Genomic DNA, 25,549 nt, shown 5'->3' with positions numbered 1-25,549 from the left:
GCTGGTGGGTGATGGGCTGATGAAAGAACTAACCATGAGAAGGTGAATGAAGTTTAAATTATCAGTGCATGGCTGTAGAGGGAATGAACATAATATTTAATAGAACAATCTTTTAGTGTTGGCCATAGCTTACTTCAATGCTAAATGTAAACTGGAAGAATAAAAAGTGAGAAACACATGGCATAGAATTTGTGTGCTTCTATTTCTTTAGCTTGAAAAGACTTTGGCTTCTTAATTGGTCTTTATCCAGCTGAGAAAGCTTTACGTATACTCGGCATTCAAGATGCTCTGAAGTCCTCCACATCTCTCTCTCCTTGACCCCTTATCATTATCATATTACTCTCAATTACCCTAGCTAATTACTGGCTGCTCCTCTTTTTAACCCTACCACACCCAACTCTTCTGTGGCCTGCTTTGGAATAATCTCTGCAGCTGAATTAGTAACAGTCTCTATGGAGATTCCGTCATGTTAGAAAATAGTCTCCCAGCATCCTCAATGGTAAGTAAGGTGGGAAAGATGCTAAAATAGCAGTTTTTAAATAAGAAAATTGAGAGCTACAGATGATGTTAGATGACTTGACAGAGAGAAATCTATGACTCTGTGGTAAATGGGGGAGGGGAGATACATTTTGCAGCTATTGCTCAAATTTATTTTCCTGCTTAATTGAATAAATTTCAAATGTTAAATAATGCAAAGATTTAAATGCAAAAAGTAGAAAAAGAAAAAAATCCTTGAAAATAGCATATTTCCAGGAGCAACTGAGAGCAAGTACCTGCATTTCACTGAAGAATGACTGATGCATTCAAAATAAATTAATATTAAAATGGCTTAAGCTTTGCAGGGCTAAGGAAGGACTGAATGAGTAAATTCCTTGATCCAAAATCCAATTTATTATGATAGACCTCCTCAATTCATTGGACTTAGACCTAGCCTCAGGCAATACCTTGAAGTAATTGGGTTGCTTTTGGGGTTCAACCTCAACTCCCTTGCCTATATTCCTATAATCCTAGGTGGCTATCTTTATCTTCTTTCCCCCTGCCTTCTTAAAAGTTTTATTTACCAGAAAGAGCCAAAGAAATGCATACACTATTAATGAAAAGGCTCACTATATACTAGGCTAGATAATTTTTGACATTCCTTCCTGCTATGATATTCTGATTTTATGACATTTTATGCTATTTTCCATTTAATAGAGAATAATGTATAAAATCAAAAGGAATTAATATCTAATTACAACACTTCAGGCATGAGTTATCCAGGTAAAGGAGACATTACTGGAGCAGAAGAGACTTCTTCACATTGTTAAAATGATACTTAGTTGGCAGTCAGCTTCTTTTGCCTACTTACAAAGCCAACCTTAGATTTAAGTTTAGTGCAATACAGCTTCATACAAAGTAACAGTAGCTTCTTTCACACAGTCTTTTTTACTACCTAAATCAGAGGAAATTGTTGGCTTACCTATATCTCTGACTGAAGAACTTAAGAATAGAGCAATTGTAAGGAACTAAGCAACATGGAAAAGTAGCAACAGTTGTTAAAAAACAAGATGGATCAATGGTTGTTTACTCAGGCTTCCCTGCCAGATGCTACATATTCCTTACTAGAGGTCAAATAATGAAATAACAGAAATTTTTAGAAGATTGCAATAGAAATCCCGACTGCTTATAGTCAAAAGCTTTCAGAGATTGTCAGAAGTCAACCTCTAGAGAAGTAAGCTGGAAAGTAACTTTTTTTAGGAAAGGAGATTCAAGTTGAGAATAATAAATGGTATTTATTGGACCTGCTAGAAAAGACATAAGCCTGTAAAAAGTTTCAGTCAAAAGTTCAAAAGCCTAGTGTTCAGTTGACCAAGATGGCAGTGTAAGATGCACTAGAGTGCTACTGCCCCACAGAGTCATTGAACACCTAGCAAAAACTGCCAAAGCCATCTTCCTCAAAACTCTGGAAAACAGTTCAAGGTTTGCAGTAACTGGGTGGGTGCCCAACCATGAAAACACAGCCTTTAAAATGGAAGGAGACCCCATGGTACCCTTATTGGTATCTCCCCCTTTCCTGTCCCCTCCCTACATGGTGCGGAGCCATCCTGCCCTCCCACTGAAGGTCCCTGGTCCTTCCACATGGGGTGCCAGTATGTCCCTGCCCATCTACCAATTCACAGCTAAAAGACTGAACCAGGAAACTGGTCTCTGGCTCATCTTTCCAGAACTTGTCTTACAGGAAGAAGCAGATTGCAGACAGCTAAAGCAGTGTAAGGTAAGAAACAGTTAAGTCAACAGGGCCTGGGACAAAGGATTACCAGCTTTAAGCCATACAATAGAGCACTTGAGATGGGGAGAGAGTCTGTTTCATAGTGAGTAGAGGGGGCATTCAAAGTCCTGAATAAAGGGGAATTCCGACCGTGGCAAGCACAAGTCCAGCACAAGACACAGGATCAGAAAAGAGGGAGAGGATCCTGCACTTCACTTTCACTTCAGGCTGATCTTCTTGATAGAAGGGCTAAACTCTAAAGGAGAGCACCACCCAAAGCAGAGCCAATTTGCAAAGACTGCAAAAGGTGTTTTGTGTTGGTATGTTTGCTTGTGCTAGCTTCTGGCATTCAGGGGAATCTCTGTCATATCACTAGCTAGATACAAACTGAAGGAACAGACAGCTTAGGAACTAAATCTCAGAGTTAACACATTAAAACACTAAACGGAAAGGGAACAACAGAAGAAACAGGAAATGATGGCCCACCCAAAAGAACAAGGTAAAAAGTCAGAAACTATCAATGCATAATATGAGACTTTGCACATGTTGGACAAAGAACTTAAAAAAATGATCTTCAATTGCTCAAGGAGGAAAAAAAGAAAACACAGAGAAAGAAATAAAGGTTATCAAGAAAACAGTGAATGATCAAGATGAGGATTTCATTAAAGAGACAGAAATTTTAAAAAGGGACCAAGCAGAAATACTGCAGTTGCAGACCACAATAACTGACATGAAAAATTCCCTAAAGGGTTTCAGGAGCAGACTGGAGCAGCCCTAAGAAAGAATCAGTGAACTTAAAGACAAAACAATTGAAATGATTCAGATTGTGAATAGAAAAAAGAATGAAAAAAGTGAGCAGAGCCTAAGAGACCTGTGGGACAGTATCAAGCATACCAATACACATTATGGAAGTGCCAGAAGAAGAAAGACAGAGGCAGAAAGAATATTCAAAGAAATAATGGCTGAAAATCTCCCAAATTTAATGAAAGATATGAATATACACATTCAAAAAGCCCAGTTAACACCAAACAGGATAAACGTGAAGGGAACCATGCCCAGACACATAGTAGTCAAACTGTTGGATGCCAACAACAGAGAGTTCTGAAAGCTGCAACATACTACGTTCAAGAGAGCCCCCATAAGATGAAGTGCCAATTTCTCACCAGAAACCATGGAGGCAAGAAGAGAGTGTGATGAAATATTAACAGCACTAATGAAAACAATGACCAGTCAAGAATTTTATATCTGATAAGACCAGATTTCAAAAATGAGGGGGAGATTAAGACATTTCAGATAAACAAAAGCTGAGGGAGTTTGTCATCATTAGACCTGCCCTAAAAGCAATACTAAAGGGAGTTCTTCAAACTGAAAGGAAAGGACACTAGATATTGGAACAAAGTAGCATTAAAAAATAAAGACCTTTAGTAAAGTTTCTAAAATGCAAATGCATAAAAAGTAATGATAAATCTATGGTTTTGGTATAGAATGTATAAAGATATAATTTGTAATAAGTACAACAAAGAGCTGAGGACAGAGAGGTATAGAACAGTGTCTATGTATGCTATTGAAGTTAAGTTGGTTATCAAAGAAAAAATGATTGTTACAGATTTAGGATGTTAAATTTAGGCTCCAAAGTAATCACAAAGAAAATATCTGGAAAATATATAGAGAGGGAAATGAGAAGGGACTAAAAATGGTACACTAAAAAAAAAATCAAATAAATACAGAAATTGGTACTAATGGAAGAATTGAGGGATAAAGAAAGTACAAGACTTACAAAGACCAAATAGCAAAATGGCAGAAAAGTCCTGCATTTTCATTAGTTACTTTAAATGTAACTGAATTAAGCTATCCAGTCAAAAGGCAGAGATTGATAAAAGGATAAAAAAGCAAGACCCAACTATATTCTGAATACAAGAAACTCACTTTAACTTCATAGACACAAGTAGTTTGAAAGTGAAGGGATTCTGAAAATTGCGAAGGAAGAAGTAAAACTTTCCCTATTTGCAAATGGCATGATCCTATATACAGAAAATCCTGAAAAAATTCCACAACAAAGCTACTAGAGAGCTAAAAATAAATTCAGTAAAGTGGTGGGGTACAAGATCAACATGCAAACATCAGTAGTGTTTCTATACACTAGTAATGAACAATCTGAGGAGGAAATCAAGAAAAAAATTCCATTTACAATAGAAACTAAAATAATCAAATACCTAGGAATAAATTTAATCAGGGATATAAAGGACTTGTACACAGAAAACTGCAAACCATCGCTAAAAGAAATCAAAGAAGACCTAAATAAATCAAAGGACATTCTATATACATGGATTGGAAGTCTAAATATTGTCAAGGTGTTAATTCTACCCAAAGCAATTTACAGATTCAACGTGATCCCAATCAAAATTCAAACAGCCTTCTTTGCAGGAATGGAAAATTTAATCATCAAATTTCCATGGAAAGTAAAGGGGTCCTGAATAGCCAAAAACATTTTGGGGAAAAAAAAAAAAAGAGCAAAGTTGGAGGCCTCACACTTCCCAAATTCAAAACTTATTACAAAGCTACAGTAATCAAAACAGCACGGAACTGGCACAAGGGCAGATTTATAGAACACAGGAATTGTATTGAAAGTTCAGAAATAAACTGTCACATCTATGGCCAATTAATTTTTGACAAGGATACAAAGTCCACTCAATGGGAAAAGAATAGTCCTTCGAGTAAATAGTGCTGGGAAAACTGGATATCCATATGCAAAAGAATGAAGATGAAACCCCTACTTCACACCATGTACAAAAATTAACTCAAAATGGATCAAAGGTCTAAATATAAGAACCAAAGCTATAAAACCCATAGACAAAAACATGGGGGAGCATCTTCAGGACCTTGTATTTGGGAATGGTTTCTTAGACTTAATAATGAAAGCACAAACAACAAAAGAAAAAACAGATAAATGAGACTTCACCAAAATTAAAAATGCTTGTACATCAAAGGACTTCATCATGCAAGTAAATACACAAGCCACACAATGGGAGAAAATATTTGGAAAACACCTATCCATTAAGGGTGCAATATATAGAATATATAAATAAATCCTACAACTCACAACAGAAAAGACAAATGCAATTATAAAATGGGCAAAATACTTGAATAGACACTTTTACAAAGAAGATATACAAATGGCTAAATAGCATCACTAGCTTTTAGGTAAATGCAAATCAAAAGCCCAATGAGTTGCTATTTCACACCCACCAGAATAGCTACTTTTGAAAAGGAATGGAAAGTAGCCAGTGTTGGGAGGTGATGTGGAGAAATAGGACCACTATTCTTTGTTGGTGAGAATGTAAAATAGTGCTGCCACTGTAGAAAATAGAGTGGCAGTTCCTCAGAAAGTTAAGTATAAAATTACCATATGACCCAGTAATTCCACTTCTAGGTATATACCCCAAAGAATTGAAATTACAGACTCAAAGAGATATTAGCACACCAATGTTCATAGCGTCAGTGTTCACAATTGCCAAAAGACAGAAGCAACCCAACTGTCCATCAATCAATGAATGGATAAACAAAATGTGGTATACACATACAATGGAATATCATTCAGCCATTAAAAGGAAAAAAGTCCCAATACACGTGAAAAAGTGGATGAACCTTGAAGACATGTTGAGTCATACAAGCCAGAAACAAAAGGACAAATATTGTATGAACTCACCAATATAAACTAATTAGAATAAGCAAAGTGGTAGAGTCAGAAACTAGAATAAAGGTTACCAGGGACTGGGTTGGGAGTAGAGAATGGGGAGTTGAAGCTTAATTGGTACAGAGTTTCTATTTGAGGTGATGGAATGTATTGGTAATGGATGGTGGGTGATAGCACAATATTGTGAATGTAATTAACACCACTGAATTACACATTTGAATGTGATTGAAAGTGGAAAATTTAAGTTGTATATATGGTGCCAGAATAAAAATTAAAAAAAAAAATGGACTGTACAATGCAAACAGTGAACCATAAAGTAAACTATGGACTACAGTTAATGGTATAATTATAATAATATTGTTCCAGCAATGTAACAAAGATATCATATTAATGCAAGGTATTAAAAATAGGGAAAATGGTGTGTGAGAGTGGGGGGCATATGCATGATTTTTTGTAAACCTACAACTTCTCCAATAAAAAAAAAAATTAAAAAACCAAATAGAGAAGAAAAGAAGAAAGTTCAATAGCCCACTTATATACCGAAAATCAGAACTAGAAGAGAAAAACTGAACTTTAACAGTAATGCATGCCAAGTTTTCATGTCTGTTTTCAAATTATAATGCTGTCCTGTTTCCCAACTCCTACTCTAATTCTTAAAAATTTCAATTAGAGAAAAAAAAAAGTATTTCCATCAACAATCTTATACGGCCATCACCTCGTTTTGTTTTGTTTTTCCTGAAACTGCTGCCTCGTCCCGAAAGTAATGCTTTTAGAAGAAAATGCCTGCCTTACAATGCACTTACATGTAGTTCCTTTTCCTCAAGTTTTTTTGATCCAGATGTCCCAGGGGAAAATTTATTTTTCAAGGTGAAAATAAAAATAATTACGTGCATGGGGCCAAAGACAATTGTACTAAAATTATTAAGAACTTACTCATCTAGAACTATCCCAAATGTTATTATATTCAAATATGAGAAAAATGAAAGAGGCATGTTCTAAAGTTCAACTCAAGGAAATTAAGTTAGGCAGTATTTCCAAATACATACTAAAGAAACATACAAAAATAAGACACTGCTTAAAATGATTAAGTAAATAAATTAAAAATAGAAAATCAAGTAATTTTTCTATTTACCTTGAGCAAAAAGCCAAACAAAACTAATTTCATAAAGGATAAAATGTAAATATAAAGTTTTCTAATTTTTTTTCATGTGTATAGGCATGTGGCTGTCTATTGCCACTTTCCCTTTTGGCACATGATCATGATAAAAAAAGACTGAAATGTGGAAACTCTAAAGCCCCAAATAATTTACTTTATTAAAAAATGCCTAATAGTAACTAGTGACACTGAACCCAGGGCTAGGCCACAGTTTAGGAAGCAGGCATACAGGATATATACTATCCTTGCAAGAGCCTTCTTAGTGACCTTGAAGAGCTAAGTAATTTAAAGATTTCTTGAAATAAGCTGAGGGAGTTTTGTGAGAATTAAAGTTGGTATCCAACCAAGAAGAGCAGTTCCACCCCCAAAAAAGAATCCAATGAATATCAAAATCAGGAAATTTATATGTTGATAATACTTAACCTGAACATACACAGTGCCATTAAGCTCGCTTTGAAATATCACCTCTGGAATCAGGCTTACTACTTTATGGCACATCTCGTAAACACTGGAGCCCCTTTCTAGCAATTTCCTAGTGTCAAAACGAAAACTGCCTTAAAAGAGATGGGAGAGGAGGAGCTGTCTTTAAAAGGAGGCCTTTATCATAACTAAATCACGTTAAGTAGGCCCAAGATGTCATATTCTCAAAGTTTATTCATGTATATAATAAATTGTAGCAAGAGCCCAGGGCTTGTGAGAAATACAGGGATATTTTTCTTTTGATGTAGTTTTCTCCTTTTAATTGCATCTAGCCAGTATGTCTATCTCGCCCCAAAACAAAGGCGATCTTTGTTTGATGAGAAATAGTACAGTAGGAAGATGCTGATAGAAAGATGGAGAAGCACAGCTCCAACTCCATGAGCGGGTTAAAAGATCCAGCATTCCCCCCAACAGGTAAATTAACCTAAAAAAGACGTGAACTGGAAGTATGAGGACTCGGGTTCTCAGACCTACTGATAACTCTGCTGTGCTAATATTTAAAATCCATCCCAAACAAAGGACCTATTCAAGGGAAATTACAAATTCCAGTAGGTAGCAATGTTCCCCGACCTTTTATCTTTACAACATTCTCAGGTCTGCTTCCATCCAGGATTTAATAAGGCAACAGATAACAGCTCTGAGCGTCTGGGGAGTTGGCACTGAAAGGTACTTCCTAGCTGAGGAAGTCTGCCTCCAGCATTTTCCCAGTAACTCTGAGAGTTATAAACAGGACCCATATTTTGGGAGGAGAATAAAAATTATATATATGGTAAGTAGCATGAGGAAAAAGGTTAGTTTGTTTAAGTTTTTCATAAACATTTTCTCTCTCTTCCCTTCTCACTTTCTCTCATAGAGGCCCTCTGGGAACCAGTATTAGTGACAAACCAGAAGGGCAGTCGGCCAAAGGGTCCATTGTCCAAGGAAAGGACTCCTGACCTCACGGAGAGAAAAACAAGATGCTTTGACCACCACTTAGGATGGTGACAACACGGTCATCATCAATCAAAGCAGACTCATATATTAAAGGCACAGACACTTCCATTGTTCTTACATGTAGTTCTTTTTCCCCAAGGAAAAGGAACTCAGCCTCTAGAGGATAAAAATCAGTGAAGGATCAAAAACTCTCTATTTTACATAATTGATGATAGTTTTTCCACATAAGATATTTTTCTACATCAATTAATAATCAGTGAAATATAAAGTGATAAATTAACAAGATTAATGCCATAAGCAAAAAAAAAATCAGTCATTGCTTTTTTCCCAAAACATTTATATTTGACTTAATTAAAACAAACAAAAACATAATTATAGCTCTAATAATATTTAAGTTCCCAGGAATATCCAGATAATGAAGCCCAAAGTACTTTTTTTGGGGGAGGGGAGTTGGTGCACTAAAGGGAGAGGCATTGTGGACATTTTCTTGGTAACACTCTTTATATGTAGACATTCTTCTTTCTGCTTCTTCCCAAAGCCAACAAGTCATTCAAATTGGCACCAAAGGAGCAAGCAGTGGCCCAGAGGCCATTTGGTATCATTATTTTCACATCTTCCAACCTAAATGTTAAAATAGAAATATCTTCCTAGATCACAGTGATAATTTTGTTTTACATATGGGGAGGATTGAATTGAAAAGTACAAGATTTATGTAGAAGTCCAATTTGTAAAAATGTAATAAGCTTTATTTACATATTTTGGGGAACTTTCTAGATACATATATAATTAATTCATTCTGTAAAATGTCAATTGTCCTTCTAAAATGAAAAAATCATTGTTAACTTGGAAAATAAAATTTAATGAAGAAATTATAAAAGAACTGTTTTTCTATTTTGACATAATTTTTCTTATATGTTTGGCTATATGATTGGCTAGCACACTACCAAATTTTTTTCCAATCTAATATGGTTGGATAACTACAGACTCAAAAAGTCTAAATTGCACAAATTATATTTATTTCAATGAACATAGAATTGAATTCAGCATCTAGGGTTGCTCAGCTTTACAGCTTTGTTATGCCTTAATTATGTACCTTGGCTTTTGGGTGAGGGGGTGGGGATAAAGAGGCATGGCATACTATTAATACATTTCTAAGGTTGTAAATTTATTTAAATAGCAAGTAATGTAGGATACCACAAAAATCAAAATCTTATAGCAAAAGTGAATTACAAATTGTTGCAGAAGTCACATTTTTAGTAGTTAAACTTTAAACAGCAGCTTTATTACCTGCTAAGTGCAATGTGGATGAATTCCTGTGGCTAAAGGGCTCTTAACTTTTGAATGTCCAGGCCCTTATTGGGGAAGGAAAAAAAAAAAAAAACAAACAAACCTGCCCTTTGGAAAGAACACAAATTAAGATACCGATGGATATAATATTTAATGCTTCCCTTTCCTAATATGCATACCGACACACTATGGCACAGGTTGGTGCTGGAATGTCCTGTGAAATCATTATTGAAATTAGTAGGTAAAAAAAAACAATTCTAAAAAAAGAGATGTAATGATAAAAATAATTAATATATTTCTGGGAATCCACTACGATTTAATCTTTATTATTCTACATATTACCTGCTCGTTATTTGTTATAGCCAATAAAATACATACTCCAAGTAGTTTAACGCTTTCATTTACTGAAACATCGAAAGAAATCCAAATGCACCCTGTTCTTCTTGGTTACACGTGATGGCTGCATAATATTATTTAAATTAGATCGGCTCTCCTTAAAATGACTTACTGTTTGAATTTTGCGGAAATCCGGGCAAGGAGGACGGACCGTTCATTCCAGGGAGAAGGACGGGAGGGAGGCCGGGGAGTCCTGGGTAGGCTGCTGGCAGACTGATGCCGTGGAGGGAAGGGCTGTCCATCACGCCCGGCTGCTGGACGGCTAAGCCCAGCACATCTGAAGCTTTCTTTATACGATCGAGTTCCTGCTGTGCCATCAGCTGTCTGACGGTGGTAGGAGCCAAGTAATCTTTCTCCCGATCAAGCTGACTTCCAACGGTCTCTCTCACTTTTGCAATATGCTGTTTGGAGAAAATATGATCTCTGATGGACAAGCGGGCAGAGTACTTCACCCCACAGAGAGTGCACTCGGGTTTGGTGCCTTCCGTTCCACCCTGACTGATCATGAAAGGCTTCCCTATGTTGATCTTGAATTTCTTTTCCTTTGCCCTTGCATTTTGAAACCACACCTGGACCACGCGTTTGGGCAGGCCGATCTCGTTCCCCAGCATTTCGCACTCTTGCATGGTGGGAGTTCGGTAGTCGCTAAAGCAAGCCTTGAGGACCTTGAGTTGAAGATTGCTCATTTGGGTTCTGAAACGCTTGTGGCCGGGCCGATCATTGCTTTTGGATTTGAAAGGATTGCTGGATCCAAATGGATTGGGGGAGCTCGGGTCAGCGATGCTCGATGTTTCGCTGCGGTCAGCATTATCATCCGGGTCGTCAGTGACATAAAAGCTTTGGTCGTGGTCGCCATCTTTATCACTGAAATGTATCGATGGACTCGTGAGAGAAAAGAGAAATTTTTCATCACCGACTTCTGCAGTAGGTGTGGTTGCTGTCTTGGGCAGAGCGTCAAGTGTCTTCGGCTCTTTAGGAGATAAAGCAGGTTTCACATCGCCTGAACTTCCCGTGGTGCTTTCCATTTCAGTGTTTCCTTCATCTCCAGTGGTGGCATCACTGATAGCTGTATTAACTGAGGAAGTCTCATCAAAATCCGTTTTATTTTGATCATACCCAGCCTCGGCAGGAGGGGCATTGAAATTCTCTACATCCTCGGAACATTCTGCTTTGAAAGAAGAGGGGCTTAAAAGATTCTTCGGCGACAGCTCTGCTGTTTTACTAACAGGCGTCGACACCGTAGAAGCCAGTTCGTTCTCACTCGATAGATCGATTTTCGTCAATGGCAGAGACGGATAATCAAAATAAATATATTTCTGCGGGCTTTCTCCCCCATCCTCTGTTGCGATTAAAGGGCTGGGTGGCAAGCTGTACCCTGCCTGCTTTCCCTCATTCCAGTGCCGGGAGCGAATGTGGCTTTCCAAGGCTGACTTGGCTTTAAACAGGGCTCGGCAAAACGGGCACCGCTTATGAGACTGCGCGGGACCCACCGCGCGGAACTGGCCTTTCCTTTCTCGAGCGCGAGTATTCTGGAACCAGACTTGCACGACTCTCTTTTTCAGCCCTACTTCACGAGCAATATGGTCAAGCATTTTCCTGGTCGGATTGGAGTCCAACAGGTATTTCTCATACAGTATTTCCAGTTGTTCTGGGGTAATGGTGGTTCTCAGGCGTTTATCGCGATGCTGGTCTTCCCCGCTATTCCCTCCCTCCTTTTCGCTGCAGTTATTATCATCTTTATCATCCAGTTTCCTTTTCAGGGAAGCAGCCACTGCTGCCGGGGCTGATGTGTGGGAGGAAGTGGTCTGAGGTGGCAGTGGTGTGAGAGAACCACTCAGCAGCTGTCCAGTCATCAGTGGGTTGTTGGGGTCGAATATCATATAGGGCATGTCCATGGGCCTTTCCAAGAATGGAGAGTGAAGGAATTGGTTTTGAGCAGCGAGGAAGTGCATGTGCTGGTGCTCCTGCCAAAGTTCTAGAGTTGGGAAGGCAACTGTACACTGATCACATTGGTATTGTAGTAACTGTGGAGGTAGACTGTTCTGGAGAGATGTCACGGGCATTTGCAGTGGACTGGACGGGACTGGGGTCTGAGAGGCCGAGGGAGGTCTTCCCATAAGTTTGGGTGGTGGTGGCTGTGGCTGAGCTGGGGAGGCCTGTGGTGGGTCTGTGGAAGTCGATGGTAGTGGCAGGGCTGTTTTGATGCCTTGAGAAGAGGGAGAGGAGTCACTCTGCTTTGGCTTTTCTGTGGGATGTTCAGGCTTTGGAGAAGTCTTCTCAGGTTCTGGTTTGGGTGATGGAATCAGGGGGGTACTAGTCCCAGAGCCAGAACTTGCTGCAGGTGCAGCAGCGTTTTTGGCTGCATCGGTTTGGCCAGCGACTGTGCAATGTTTGTACACCACTTGATCGGTGCCGTCCATGGAGTCTTCAGTTTGGCTTTCATCTTGGGCATCATCATCTTCATCCTTATAACACTGCTTTTTCTGATGCGTGATCAAATCAAAGATCCTGGGGAAAACCACATTGCATTTTTTACATTGGTACTGCATGTTGCTTGTTCGAATATACCGTTCATTAGTGAGCTCCCTTTTCTCATTGTCCTTTGTTTCTGCCTGGTTCTCATAACTCTTTCGTGCTTTCTGACGAGCGTTCTGGAACCATACCACAATAACCCGAGTAGGTAGATTGAGAACAGTGGAAAGTTGTTCTATTTCATCATCTTTTGGGTAAGCGTTTGTGTCAAAAAAGTCTTGGAGAACCCTAAGCTGGTAGTCAGTAAACCGTGTTCTAGAAGACCTTTTACTGAATGATGCATCTGATTTGTAATGTTCCAGAGAGGCGGGCTGCGGGTCAATTCTGATATCTTCCAAAACCGTTATAGGAGGGTTACTGAAGTTGTACGGTGAATCTTTGTTTCTCTGCCGTTCTTTGAAAAGCGTATTTCGAAACCAGTGTTTGATGACTTTTTGAGAGAGGCCAGATTTCTCAGCCATTTCTTGGATCTGTTCTTCACTTGGAGAATTATTGATGTCAAAATAAGCCCTCAGGATTTTGAGTTGATCATCTGTAATTCTTGTCCTTGGGCGTTTGAACTGAGAATGTCTTAAGAAGTTGGGATCTAATCCGAGCTGCTGTTGACAAAGTTGAGTGAGATCTGCAGACAGAGTGTCCACCTGCGGCAGCTGCAGGGCGAGCTGGGGAGGAAGTGCAGGATGCTGCACGGGTTGCATCATAATGGGAGGAAAGAGCGGAAGGTCCAAGGAAACAGGCAGCTGGACCTGCGGGGGAGCAGAGGGTGGAGGTGGGGGAGGAGGCGGTGGAGGAGGAGGCGGTGGAGGTGGGGGTGGTGGGGTTGGGGGCGGAGCTTGCAGGGGAGTAGAAACTGTGTTTGGGATTTTCACAGGTCCAATGGAAGCAGGCTGTGGGGGAGCTGGCGGCAGGGGAGGAGGAGGAGGTGGTGGCGGTGGAGTTTCTGGTGAAGATGGAGAAATTGGGTAAAGCTTGTCATAGGCTTCCCTATATTGACGAGCAAATTTTTCTAGTGCTCCATATGGAAAAAATTGCCCGTGAACATGTTCTTGGTGACTCTTTAAAATAAGAACATTGGAAAACAGTTTACCACATGTTCCGCATTCCAGTTTGTCCGTGTTTTCACTTTCACCACTTTTGCCCTTCTTCTGTACCTTCTGCCTGTTTTCATTATACTGGATGACCAGTTCAAAACCAAAGTTTTCCAACAAGGCTTTGGCTGCATTTCCTCTGGCCCCGGAAGTGATTCGGGGTGGTGGGATGGACGGTTCCAAGGATTTTTGCTTCTTTACGTCTTTGCCTTCTTTGAGACCTTCGCCTTCACTTATAAATTCTTGCTTTGGTTTCTCTTGCTTTTCAGCAACCTCTTCTGCCTCCTTATAAGATGGCATGTCCTTCAGGATTTGACAGTCTCCCCCTCCTAAGTTAGTTTGTTCTTGTTTCAATAACTTGCTTGCCTGCTGCTGCTGCTGCTGCTGCTGCTGCTGCTGTTTTTGAGACTGCAGCGGGGGCTGTGCAGCTTGGTATTGTTGTGCTTGTTGTAGTATTTGGAGTTGAGTTTGGCCAATGTGATGTTGGGTTTGAATCTGCTGCTTCAAGTCTTCGAGCAGGGATCCAGCCATCCCTGTCATGCTGGGCATACCGAATGTGGCAGAGCCTGGCAAGCCCAAATCTGGCCCCAAGCTAAACTCCGTCCCAGGTATGTAGAATGGAAAGAGAAACTGAGGCTGCTGAAACTGCAGCAGTGCTTCTGGGGTCATAGGGAAATGGGGCAAAAAGGCTGGGTTTAGAAACTGAGGCTGAAAGAATGCAGCTTGCTGTTGTAGTTCGTGCTGGAGTTGCATCTGAATTTGTGCTGGTGACTGCGATGGGTGATGTGTAGGTTGAGAAGAGATCATTTCAGGAGTTTGCTTCTTACTTAATTCTTTGGCTTCTAAGTGGGTATCTTTGCTGTTCACTGCTGCTAAACTCATAGAATCTAACATCCCTTGGCCAGGACTGTTGACATTTGCTGCAAGGCTGTGCCCACCGGTCACATGACTGCTTGGCTCCAGCTTTGCAGCCCTCGCTTTTGTCTGGTGGAGCACAGATCTCATGTGGATTTCCAGTGTTGAGCTTTGGCTGTACGCAACATTGCAAATGCTGCACTTGTAGGGTTTGTTATCTGTGCTGCTGCTGGTTTCTTGAGGGACAGGACTGGAGGCTTCTTGCAAAACCTTTTTCAACTTATGCAGATGAGAAACTGAATTATAATGGACCAAGAGAATGTTCTTTTGGGTGAATGACTCTTTACACACTGTACATTTATATGGGCGAGATGGATCGAGGAATTTTTCCATTGTAAAATTTGGCCCTTTTCTAAAAGGTAAGGTCCGCTTTGGTTCAGAGCCCATGTCATCTGGAATAGAGCTGCTATCACTTCCTACGGGACTTGCCTTCCCTTCGTGGTCCACCTCATACTCTCTCTCTATTTCCTGCTCTAGGACATGGTCGTCCTGGGCCATAGTTTCACTCTCTGCCCAGAGTTCACCGTTCACAGGCAAGGAGGCATACAGCTGTTGAAGTTCAGTTTCACTCAGTTCGGGGTGGCCTGCTTCCAAGTGTTTTTTTAAAGCCTGGAATGTACGGAAACTCCGCTGGCAGAGACTACACATCGTGGCGGCCCGAATCGCATGATACTGGGAATGTATCTGAAGCTTCTGCATAGTCTTAAAAGCCAAGCTACAATGGTTACAGCGATACTTATAAACGTGGCGGTCAGAAACAGAGAGTGGTTGCCTTTTCTGCTGTTCGCCTAGTTGATCTTGCAGGGTGTCAGGGATTTTGGTGTCCTTACTGCTATTTTTATTCCACTCCGACACTTCTGTGGATTCTTTAGTTGGTTTCTGCTCCTCACTCTTAATTTCCATGCTAGCCTTTGAATCGTCAAGACCTGCCATACTTTTGTCATCCATTGGACTTTCACCTGTGTAGAAGAAAGCACAAACATGTCTCTTAGGTGAAGAAAACCTACTGTTTAAATGTCAATAAAATATTTTAAGTAGGAGCCTTTAAAGGTTTCTGCTTAATCTATTCTTTGAAAAAATATTTATTGAGCAACTACCATGTGGCAAGCACTGTACCAGTTTCTGGGGATCCAAAGGTGAATGAGAAATCACCTCTGACCTCAGGGAATTTCAGGATAGGGAAGAAAACAAGAAGGTTATTACAGCCTGCTGCAATCAGTGCTATATAAATGGCCTCCATGTTCATGAATTAGAACACACACAATATTCTTAGCAGTCTGATACTCAGATCCCCTGAGGGCAGTTATGGATACCCAGATACTAAATATGCCTTGAAAAATATGGCTCTTGGAAATGCCATGCTTCTTTTTTCCCTCCTTGCTTTTTTGTTTTTGTTTTTTCAATCTTTGATAGGTATAGTCTTGGAGCACTGCCACAAATGGAAGTCCCGAGTGTCTTTCCTGCAAATCATGATCAGAAACTGGCCTACCTGAATATTTCCCAGACCCCTCGGCTGTGATGGCTGCAGGTGTATCCCGCTCTGATTTCTCGGAAGCAGCTGCTGGCAGCAGCATACTGTTCGGCATCATCACATCAGGGACAGGTACCTTTGAAAACCAAAGGGGTTCACATTCAATGTACCCAAGAATTCACAAACTCCATCACAGCTGCCATTTGGCAGGAGCAAATCCCACTTGCATTTTTCCAAAGTAGACACATTCTTTGGATCTTACAGGCCAATGCTTTCTCTTCCAATCTCAGATTGATGCTGTTGCAATGCTGCACTCTTCTTTATATATATATATGTTTTGAAGGTTTTTGGATTATGTAGGTCTATTTTTTTATAATGAGAATCAAGAGAGTTTGAAAGTCAAGTTGCCCATGTAAGTCATTCGATTAACAGTAGAGACATAAAAGTAAGACCACAAAAAAATATGGTATTGAATGAGCTATGCCTTACTTCATATTTGACTTTTATTTATCTAAGCAAAAGAGACAACAAATGGGCCTTGACTGTGCTGTCTATAAAACAGTCAATAACATAGCTTTAAATAGCTCAGAAGAAATAAATTTCTATTGACCAACAGTTACCAGTTCTGGGTTGATACCTGTACACAGATTATGTCAAGCATGCACCAGCGTTTGATATCCTTACTGTCATAAGCAGCTTCTCCACGCAATCCGGAGACACACTGTGCAGATGCGTCAGATGCAGCTGGAGGTGCATCTTGTTGCTGAGGACGTCCTGGCAGAGGGGACAGCAGATGACTGGCTGCACTGAGTGCTGTGACAGGACATGCATCTGGATACGACTTTGGTCCCTACTATTATAGTTACAATAAGGACACTGATAGAACTGGAAAAAATGGAATAAACATGGCCACTGTTAGTTAACATGTTTTGATGATTTCAGAGCATTCTAAGTCATACCAAGAGTTAATTACATTGCCAATCGCAATGGCAACATACATTTCAACAGCACGGAATCGTTTCGGGCCCTAAAACCATCAGGAGCAAAGAAAGAAAGAAAGAAAAGATTTACGTGGCAAAGGGAAAAAAACACATTTACCTGTTCATGACAGAATTTATTGTCCTCTGCGGGTTTTGACCTTTTTGTTACAACATCCTCTTCTTTAGCCAGCAGGAGTGGCTGGGTACCTCCTGCCACATTAGCTTTCAGCTCCTTCTCTGGTGTGATTATCCCTGATGCCAAAAAAGAATAGAAAAACTCAATTTTAAAAGATCACCAATGTCAAATTCTGAAAAATTATGTTTTGCCACTATTTATGACTCTAAATCCACTGCGTCTCAAAAATGACCAGAAAAGCACTTTTGAATAATGTTTTTCTCAAAAGGCAAAAAGCACACTTCTTTTTGTCCACTCAGTGGACTTTATAAATATATTTTAAAATGTACTCCCGTCTCTTGTTTAGATAACCCTAGGTGGCCTTGGAAGGTTCATCAATAAACACATGCCAACCAGTGTCTCAGAATACCTTTATCACATTAAAGGAAGTCTACTTCCCATTTGCAAACACTGACTTTGAAAATAGTTATTCTTACTAGGGTTTAATTATCTCCCTCCTTTCTAAAATTCTTGGGTGCTTACAAAGATTCCAAAATTCTGATAAGAACTGAGTAGTTATAACTTGGAAACTAAAATAACAATATATATTTATGTGGTGAATTTAGAATTTGAAAATTAAACACATTACATACCTGCTGCTGCTATTTGGGATATTACTTTAGATGTTTCAGCAGTTGGCTCTACACATAACATTCTAGTCCAAATCTCAGGAAAACAATTGTTTTATAAGGTTAATCTGAATATTTGGTTCTAAAGACAATTTAAAATTTTGTCTAGATGAGATATGTAATGTGTAGGAGCCTCACACTCATCAAAGAAGAGTGTGATTCTAATTTCCCAATCGAACAGAAAATTCTTTCCAGCATCCATTTGCCAGATAATCTCCTCTGCGAGGCTGGATATTATAGCGACATTGGGTAGGCACGTCACATACATCTCACGACAAACACAAAACCTCATTTACCAGCCATTCCAATCTCATCATAGCACGGCATCATCTGACCTTTTTTCTGCTGTTTATTATGAGTATTTCTAATTTTAACTTTCAATTTTCACCATCTTCCAGTCAATTTGCAACTAAATTATTTCCAGGGTGAGGACACTATCACTGGACAACTGGGTGCAAATACATCTTGAAATGCAATGAAGCTAAACCACTGATTGCTATCAGACCCCGCATAAATATATAGTCCAGGCGTAATCTGATTGTATGCTGTGCATGAAGATTTATCTTGATTTTTTTCCAATCCAAATATGGCTCATATAAATGAACAAATTGCATCCTACTGCAAAATAACCCAGTTTTAATTTAAAAATTAGGTAAAGGATGTTATGGAAACAAAGTAAAAATGAAGAAAATGATGCATTCTCTTCAAGACAGAGACACATGTTTTGCACCCTATAAATAATTCCAGGAATTTCAAAATCAGAAGGAAATTTCAAATTAAGAGTGATTCTGAGGAGACCAAAATCAGTACAGAATTTAAATTGCACAATTGCAATAATTTTATTCCTTTGGGGTTGGTGGTAGATACAGAATTAATGTTAAATTTTCAACAATTTATACTGATTTGATTTCTAGATTTATAGACATTAGATTCTGTTTGAATTCGTACATTTGTCCTATATATATTCTACCTCTCTCTATATATAAATATATTATATATACAAATATATATATTATATACATAAATATATATATTATATATACAAATATATATATTATATATATAAATATATATACATATGCACCTTGGAGAAATTTAAATTCTTTCTAGATATTTGAAAAATAATGTATCATGTTTGTATTTGAATTAACTTAAACTTGAGATAGACTGAAAAGTTTTATTCTATTGATTAAATAATATCCAAATATTTGATATCCAGAGATTTGTCAGAAACAGGATTGTTCATCTCACCATTATTTCTGGCATCAACAGGTATGCTTTTCTTCTTAAAGCAGAATATAATTTGCATTATTGCTTAAAAAGCCTTAAAAACACTTAAGAAAACAATATGATATATAATACTTGCAAAAAAATTTACTCCTTAAAATGTCAGACTGAGTTTGTAAAGAACTCAAGTAAAGCTTGTTAAAGTGATTGTTATTTAAATCCATGAATGTCTATCAGTTTGCTCCTTTGAGACTCAGATTTTTCTTAAAAAGGTCCCATTAATAAGTAAGAATATGTTCCCTTAAGAATATGAATATGAATATGTCACATTCCCATAATATTCTTTTGTATGCACAGTAGAATTGAACATGACCAAATAATAAGCCAATCCAATTCCCCCATGCTATCGAAGACTGTCACACATGAGTTAAAAGAGAATTTCCATGACTCTTGTTGCTTGCAGGCCCTATGGAGCATCAGAAATAGAATAAACCTTACAGGAACTTCTAATTTATTAAATGTATAGATATGGCCTTATTTCCATAAGCATACATAGTAAGCATTTTTAAATAATATTGGTACTATAATGGATAAAAAAAACAACTCTTAGGGTTTCAAGGTCTGAAACATTTTACCAAGTTTATCCACTGGTATATGATTAATATTATGTATATTAAGAATATGTTGTTCTTATTTTTATGCCTGTTAATGTTCGCCAAAAACATAACTGGCTTTGAATTTAGTGAAGTTCCATGTTGCATCAGGAAAGTAAACGTTACGTTTTAGGGTACCCCCTCTAACCATTGCTGTAACTACTGGCTCCAGTATTCCATCCAACATATGTGACAACTTCAATATTTTTTGGCTAATCATGTTGGTTAATTAAACCATGATCTTAATGTAAGAAAGGAGCTTCCTAAATAACATTTTATTTTTAATTTAAAAGGTGTTATCTATAAAGGCTATTCCCCTAACTGTAGCTAGGCATCCCAGAAATGCATGCCCCTGATAATAAAAAAGCAGAGAATGCTAAGATGTAATAACATATGGCAAAAACAGACTCCTGAAGGGAGGGCAGGTCATCCGGATCATCTGCAAAGACGAAAGAAGCTACCTTTTACAGCTTCATGCCTTTTCTACTCAAAGGGACGCTATCTCAGGCACCAGGCATCCCTGGTAAATTACAGAAAATCAACTCTAAGGCCTATTGCTGAATTACCTTGTCCTATAAATGCCTTATGTTTAAATAACGGCTAATTAATTTTAGGAAGGTTTTGATTAAGTTTTGTGATTACTCATGGTTAATGGCTGCAACTTTATTTGAGATAAATCCTGTTTGTTATTCTAGGCAAAATTTTGAAATCGCATTATAATTCATTTTGTGTCCTTAAGGATACCACAATATTTTCAAAGAACAATGTCATTTTAATGCATTTTAACTAAAAAATTAAGCTTAATTACAAATAAGCACTGCCAAATAGATGAGCCAATGATTCTCTTGTCAGTTATGGGATTATTTAACTTGCATGAGATTGCTAATATATAACTGACATAACTCATTTCAACTCAGATACCACCTACTTAATAATTCTCAACCTCTGAAATAAAGAAGGTTGTAAAATGGTTTATGCACATAACTGAGGAAAATCCAATAACACACACATACTCAATGCAAATCTTGAAAAAACAATAAAACAAAGCACTGAGTTATTATTTATGAATCAATGTATTTGATAAACTTTGAATAACAGAAAACTTGGATACAACAGAAGATGCCATTCAATTCCAAATAACTCTAAAATTATAATTACTGGTACAGTATTCTTTCTAATGAGAGTACAATGAAAGGATAATTTTAATTGCAATAATGAAGGTTAATTTCCATCTTTCCCCATGTTTACTCCCTTATTAAAAAGTGGTCCCCTTAGCCCTGGCAGAGACATATTACATTTTCAATGCAAATGTATTAATCTGGATAAACTCTATATTAATTCTTGTACTGCACAGAGCTATAATTTGGATTATAATTAATCTAAAGTGGCACTAGATTTAAATGACAATATAAATGAGGCATTAGGAGGCTTTTCTATTATGAATGAATATTCAACAAATATAACATGCATATTGCCAAGTCTCATTTTGAAAGCTCTCGTCCTGGAGATTAATGTCAGCAACACGGCACAACAGCTTACACAAACATAGTCTTCCTAACATATGTTAATTCCTTCCTGTCTAAAAAATTCTGTGTTAAAGTGGGGCCACACTCTTATTCCATATAACTTATTAATATAGTGATTAATTTTCTAAGCTTTGCTAGGATTCCCTTGACATATTTATAACTGACATAAAGAAAAAAAAAAACAATTTATACCTAAGTGGTTATTTGATCATTAGAAATACTTATCGGGAAAAAAAAATCAATGTAATAGATTTTTTTTACCTAATAAGTTTCAGTTGTGAAAGCAGAAAACTTTGTTGAATCTTCATGTTAGTTGTCCATAACAAGAATTTGTCTTGAAAGCTCGGAGGTTTTAAGGCTAATATTTGTACATCACTAATTGCTCATAGTTGGTCCTTGCTTAAAGCCCACTTTTACCCCTACAGATATATCTGGGGAGGCATTTCTATGGGGATAATAGTTTGTTTTAAGCAATTACTGCTATACGATGGCCTGTCTTCGGATGGCAGTTAGGCGCCCATGGGAGGGCAGTAACTCATCTGGCCATTAGGGAGTGATGGAGCACAGAGTGCAGGCAGAGATAGAGCCCTGCATCTGGGGTACGTGCCAACACTAAAGTGGAATGCACGTGTTTTACACATTCCTCCGAAGACTTGGAGGGAGGGACTCTGCAATCTCTTAGTACTAGAGACCACTGAATACAGGCAGAACCCTGCCCGCCTCTGAAGAAGTCAAGCAGCTTGCCTGGATAGGTGCATCCTGGAGACCTAATAAACTGACAACCTCGCTATTTCCAAACCTTTTCAAATAGGGTTTAGATGGCACTATCTTTGACATTAACTGATCACCAGGTTCTTCACATTCCTTGGCAATAACCTCAGAAGCCAACTTTAATATGCAACTATTACATCGCTATAAGCTCAATACTAACCAGATACAGTATTCTAGTTGTTTAAATCAAATTAGAATTATATGTTAGCTACTATATCCTAGAAGAGAATTTAAATGGCACTTTTTTTTTTTAAACTAGGCTCCAGAAAGAAATTTAGCATTGAATGGTCTGGCATGGGGGTGGTGGGGATGGCAGGGAGGCACTTTAAATAATTTTTGAAGCAAATGCAAACCTTGGATATTCAAAGATGGAGTCCCAAATATGGGATAATTCAGGTTTAAACCAAGTTGCATATAAAAATGATACTTTTGCACAACCAAACATGTTCAGAGTGAATACAAGGTCCTTTATATGCTGTTGTCACTGGGATTCAAGGAAAAGATAGATGACTACCTGGGACTAATAGGTTTGAACCCGTTTCAGCACTTCTTCTGCTTCAATGAGTCCAACATAATATAACTAGGTATAGTGTGCAGCAAAAGTAGCCAATGTAATATTCATTGCAATCATAGATTTCCATCTCATACATACAAAGCATGGATGAAGTCATATATTTGCCAAATCAAACACAGAAAAAGCCTTAGGTATCCATACCAGATGCTGGCCTAGGGGTTGTTTGTGCACAAGTAAATGTCATGACATGGAGGTTTGTTTTCAAAGACAGTAGCTTTCATTACTGGGATTTGTCTATTCTAGAAGATCAAAATTACCCAGCACCTAATCCCTTTTCAATGATATTTCCTCTTCCTTAGGCTGAATCATCTGTAAACTTTTTCACTGGATTTTGTTTGAAATGCCTCAAATAGATGCCCTTAGAAAGGGCAAATTCCTGAGTGTAAGTTGTAAAAAGCAAGGAAAAATAACATTTATTTTTAGGGTTATGTGGTTGGGGGGGGTACATGTGATTGAATGGCAAAATTCAAGTGATGGCTAATCCTGTGCTTATGAAAAATTAATATGCCATCAGAGGAATCACAAGTATAGCTAAGATTAATGAAAGATGCTTAAAAAATTACAAGGCACACAAACTGATTTGATTAAAAAATAATCTCACTGGTCATCCTGTAATATTCTCCAACTTATCCACATCTATTCTGTCAGATGGTTATGATTAAAAATAGGTCAATGGGAGGCTACTGATAGAAATCACATGCAAAATGCACATGCAATGAATAGTAGTGGGAATGTTCCGACAGTTTAAAATGAATAAAAGCTTTTAATAAGCTTTAGAAGTGGGTTGGGGGTAGTGAAGGAAGGGCTGATTGCAGGGCATGGGGGTGGGGAAAATGAAGGTAAAAGATTCGCGCATCTTACCAGAGTCTTTACTGGAGTTTTTGCTTTCACTATTGTCTCTCTCATCATCCTCAGCCACTGCTGTGGGCTTAATAGCTCCTTCTGCTTCCTCACTTTGTTCTTCTGTTGAGAAAGGCAAACCAGTCAGTAGAATTTAAACCCCTGGAAAAAGGCACACTGAAACAAACTAGGTGACCATTTCAAGACTTTTTTATTTGTGAGTTACTTGTAGATAATCATACTCAAAAGGGAACACCAACTTACCCAGAAGTCTATATTAGAACATGCAGATTGTACCAGTGCAAGCTTTTATCTAAAGCAACTACTTTTGTATCCATTGACAGGATGTGTTCTGTACTAAAGTAGTAGGAAAGAAATCATTTTAAGTATAGTTTAAAGCTACAAAAGGTTAGAAAAGCAGATGAAAGGCAATTCTGTAATTTCAAGAGCAGAACCTTATAAGGACATGGACCCGCTGTTCCACTGACATGGACAGGTTGCCGAACAAACCAGACTCTTAGAAAGATTCTTCGTGAAATAATGTATCCATGTGTTAAATATAAGACAGGTGTTAGTCCTGTCTTCAGAACCCAGACTCCAAGGGAATTCTTTTGAATTGACTTAGCGTAAGATCTCAAAACTTCAGTTAGGTTGGGGATATTTTTTTTCTATAGGGGGAGCTATACAGGGCACAGGACATAACAAGGTATATTTCTTCTATGACAACAGCATCACCCCACACCTCATTCACGGGTTCACACCAGCTAGATTACATGGAAATCCTCACAGTAACTCAACCCTATTTAATTATTCTCTAAATCGTAGCTATGCCGTTGCTGGTGGATTAATCTGTTTATGCAGTTAGCCTCTATGCTGGGGCTGTGTAGCACTAATCCGTGAAAGGCCCACTGTTCTCTTTCATCCTGCGATCATTTGTCTCTCACTGTGCTGATGTCACATTTTAATGAATTTTTAGCAATCTGAGTAATGCCAGATAACCAGGCTCCCGAGTCCCCACAGCATGGCATGCTGTTTTCATTGCAGCACAAAAAAATAGAAATCATATTCCCCTGTTCAGGTAGGAATTACATAAATTAGAAGAAGGCAGAGTGGGATTTGAAGCACCAGGCTGCTCAATTTCATAAAATCTTTAATGACCAGATAAATTAACCCTGGAAAGGCAAAAGGTCATCAACACACATTTGCATACACCCTTCTATTTGCTTTTGATAAGCAGAGCTTTTATGCAGAGAACATGATACAATTAACCCTCCAATAACCATACAAAACGCTGCTATGGACATTTTAAGTGTCAAGCATTAACTGAAAATTACACACTGCATAAAATTTTCATTGCAAATGCTATAGTGATTGAAAGGGGAAATCGTGGCCCTCTCCACACCCCATGTTTTATTAATAACGTTCTGACAGCAGAATGAAATATCCACTGTCATATGTAGCACACACAGACACAAAATTGCCTCTTAGTGTCTTTCTTGCCAGCCATGCGCTGCAACTGTGTGAGCAGGAAAACAACAGAGAGAAGACAATTGTGGACTCAGTGGGAAACTTCGAAAAGCTAGGGGGGAAAACAAAGATATTTAATAAATTCAAAACAAGAGTTTGTTACAAGTATGCATTCTCAAAAAGGCACCCTAAAAATCCATTTATTCCATACTTGCATTTTGCCTCTCTGCACAAAAGCGGAGGGGAGGCCCTTCTTTATGTGTTCAGTCACCTGGGGGTGGTGAGAGAAGCTTTGCTTTCAGGCGAATACAGAATACACGTGGAAATTTTACCTATAGAAGAGAGGGCGAACACCAGCCTGCTCTCCCTGCCTCAGTGACAAGTACTGATCAAACACGGCAGCTCCCCCTGCTCTCAGCTCAAGAAAGGTGGCCCACTCCGTCTGGGAGGCTGGAAGGCTGAGATCATAACTGGATGGGGCTGTGTCCCCGTCAAGTACACGTGACG

General features: G+C 38.6%; 1 protein-coding gene across 4 annotated transcripts in view; it reads right to left on the bottom strand.

Moving 5' to 3' along the window:
- The window catches only part of ZFHX4 (zinc finger homeobox 4), a 188,683-nt gene that overhangs the window by 4,480 nt on the left and 158,654 nt on the right, over positions 1–25,549 (bottom strand). For all 4 annotated transcript variants that reach the window (XM_037803178.1, XM_037803179.1, XM_037803180.1 and 1 more), the window contains 5 exons: positions 23,597–23,698; positions 17,299–17,432; positions 16,885–17,085; positions 16,219–16,336; positions 10,307–15,688 (listed from right to left, as the gene is read on the bottom strand). In XM_037803178.1, the coding sequence (XP_037659106.1) occupies positions 10,307–15,688; positions 16,219–16,336; positions 16,885–17,085; positions 17,299–17,432; positions 23,597–23,698 (5,937 nt within the window). The remainder of the gene's footprint in view (positions 1–10,306; positions 15,689–16,218; positions 16,337–16,884; positions 17,086–17,298; positions 17,433–23,596; positions 23,699–25,549) is intronic.

The sequence above is a fragment of the Choloepus didactylus genome, chromosome 14, assembly GCF_015220235.1.
Source record: "Choloepus didactylus isolate mChoDid1 chromosome 14, mChoDid1.pri, whole genome shotgun sequence".
In the NCBI taxonomy this organism is placed as follows: domain Eukaryota; kingdom Metazoa; phylum Chordata; class Mammalia; order Pilosa; family Megalonychidae; genus Choloepus; species Choloepus didactylus.
This window is presented reverse-complemented; position numbering and strand designations above follow the sequence as displayed.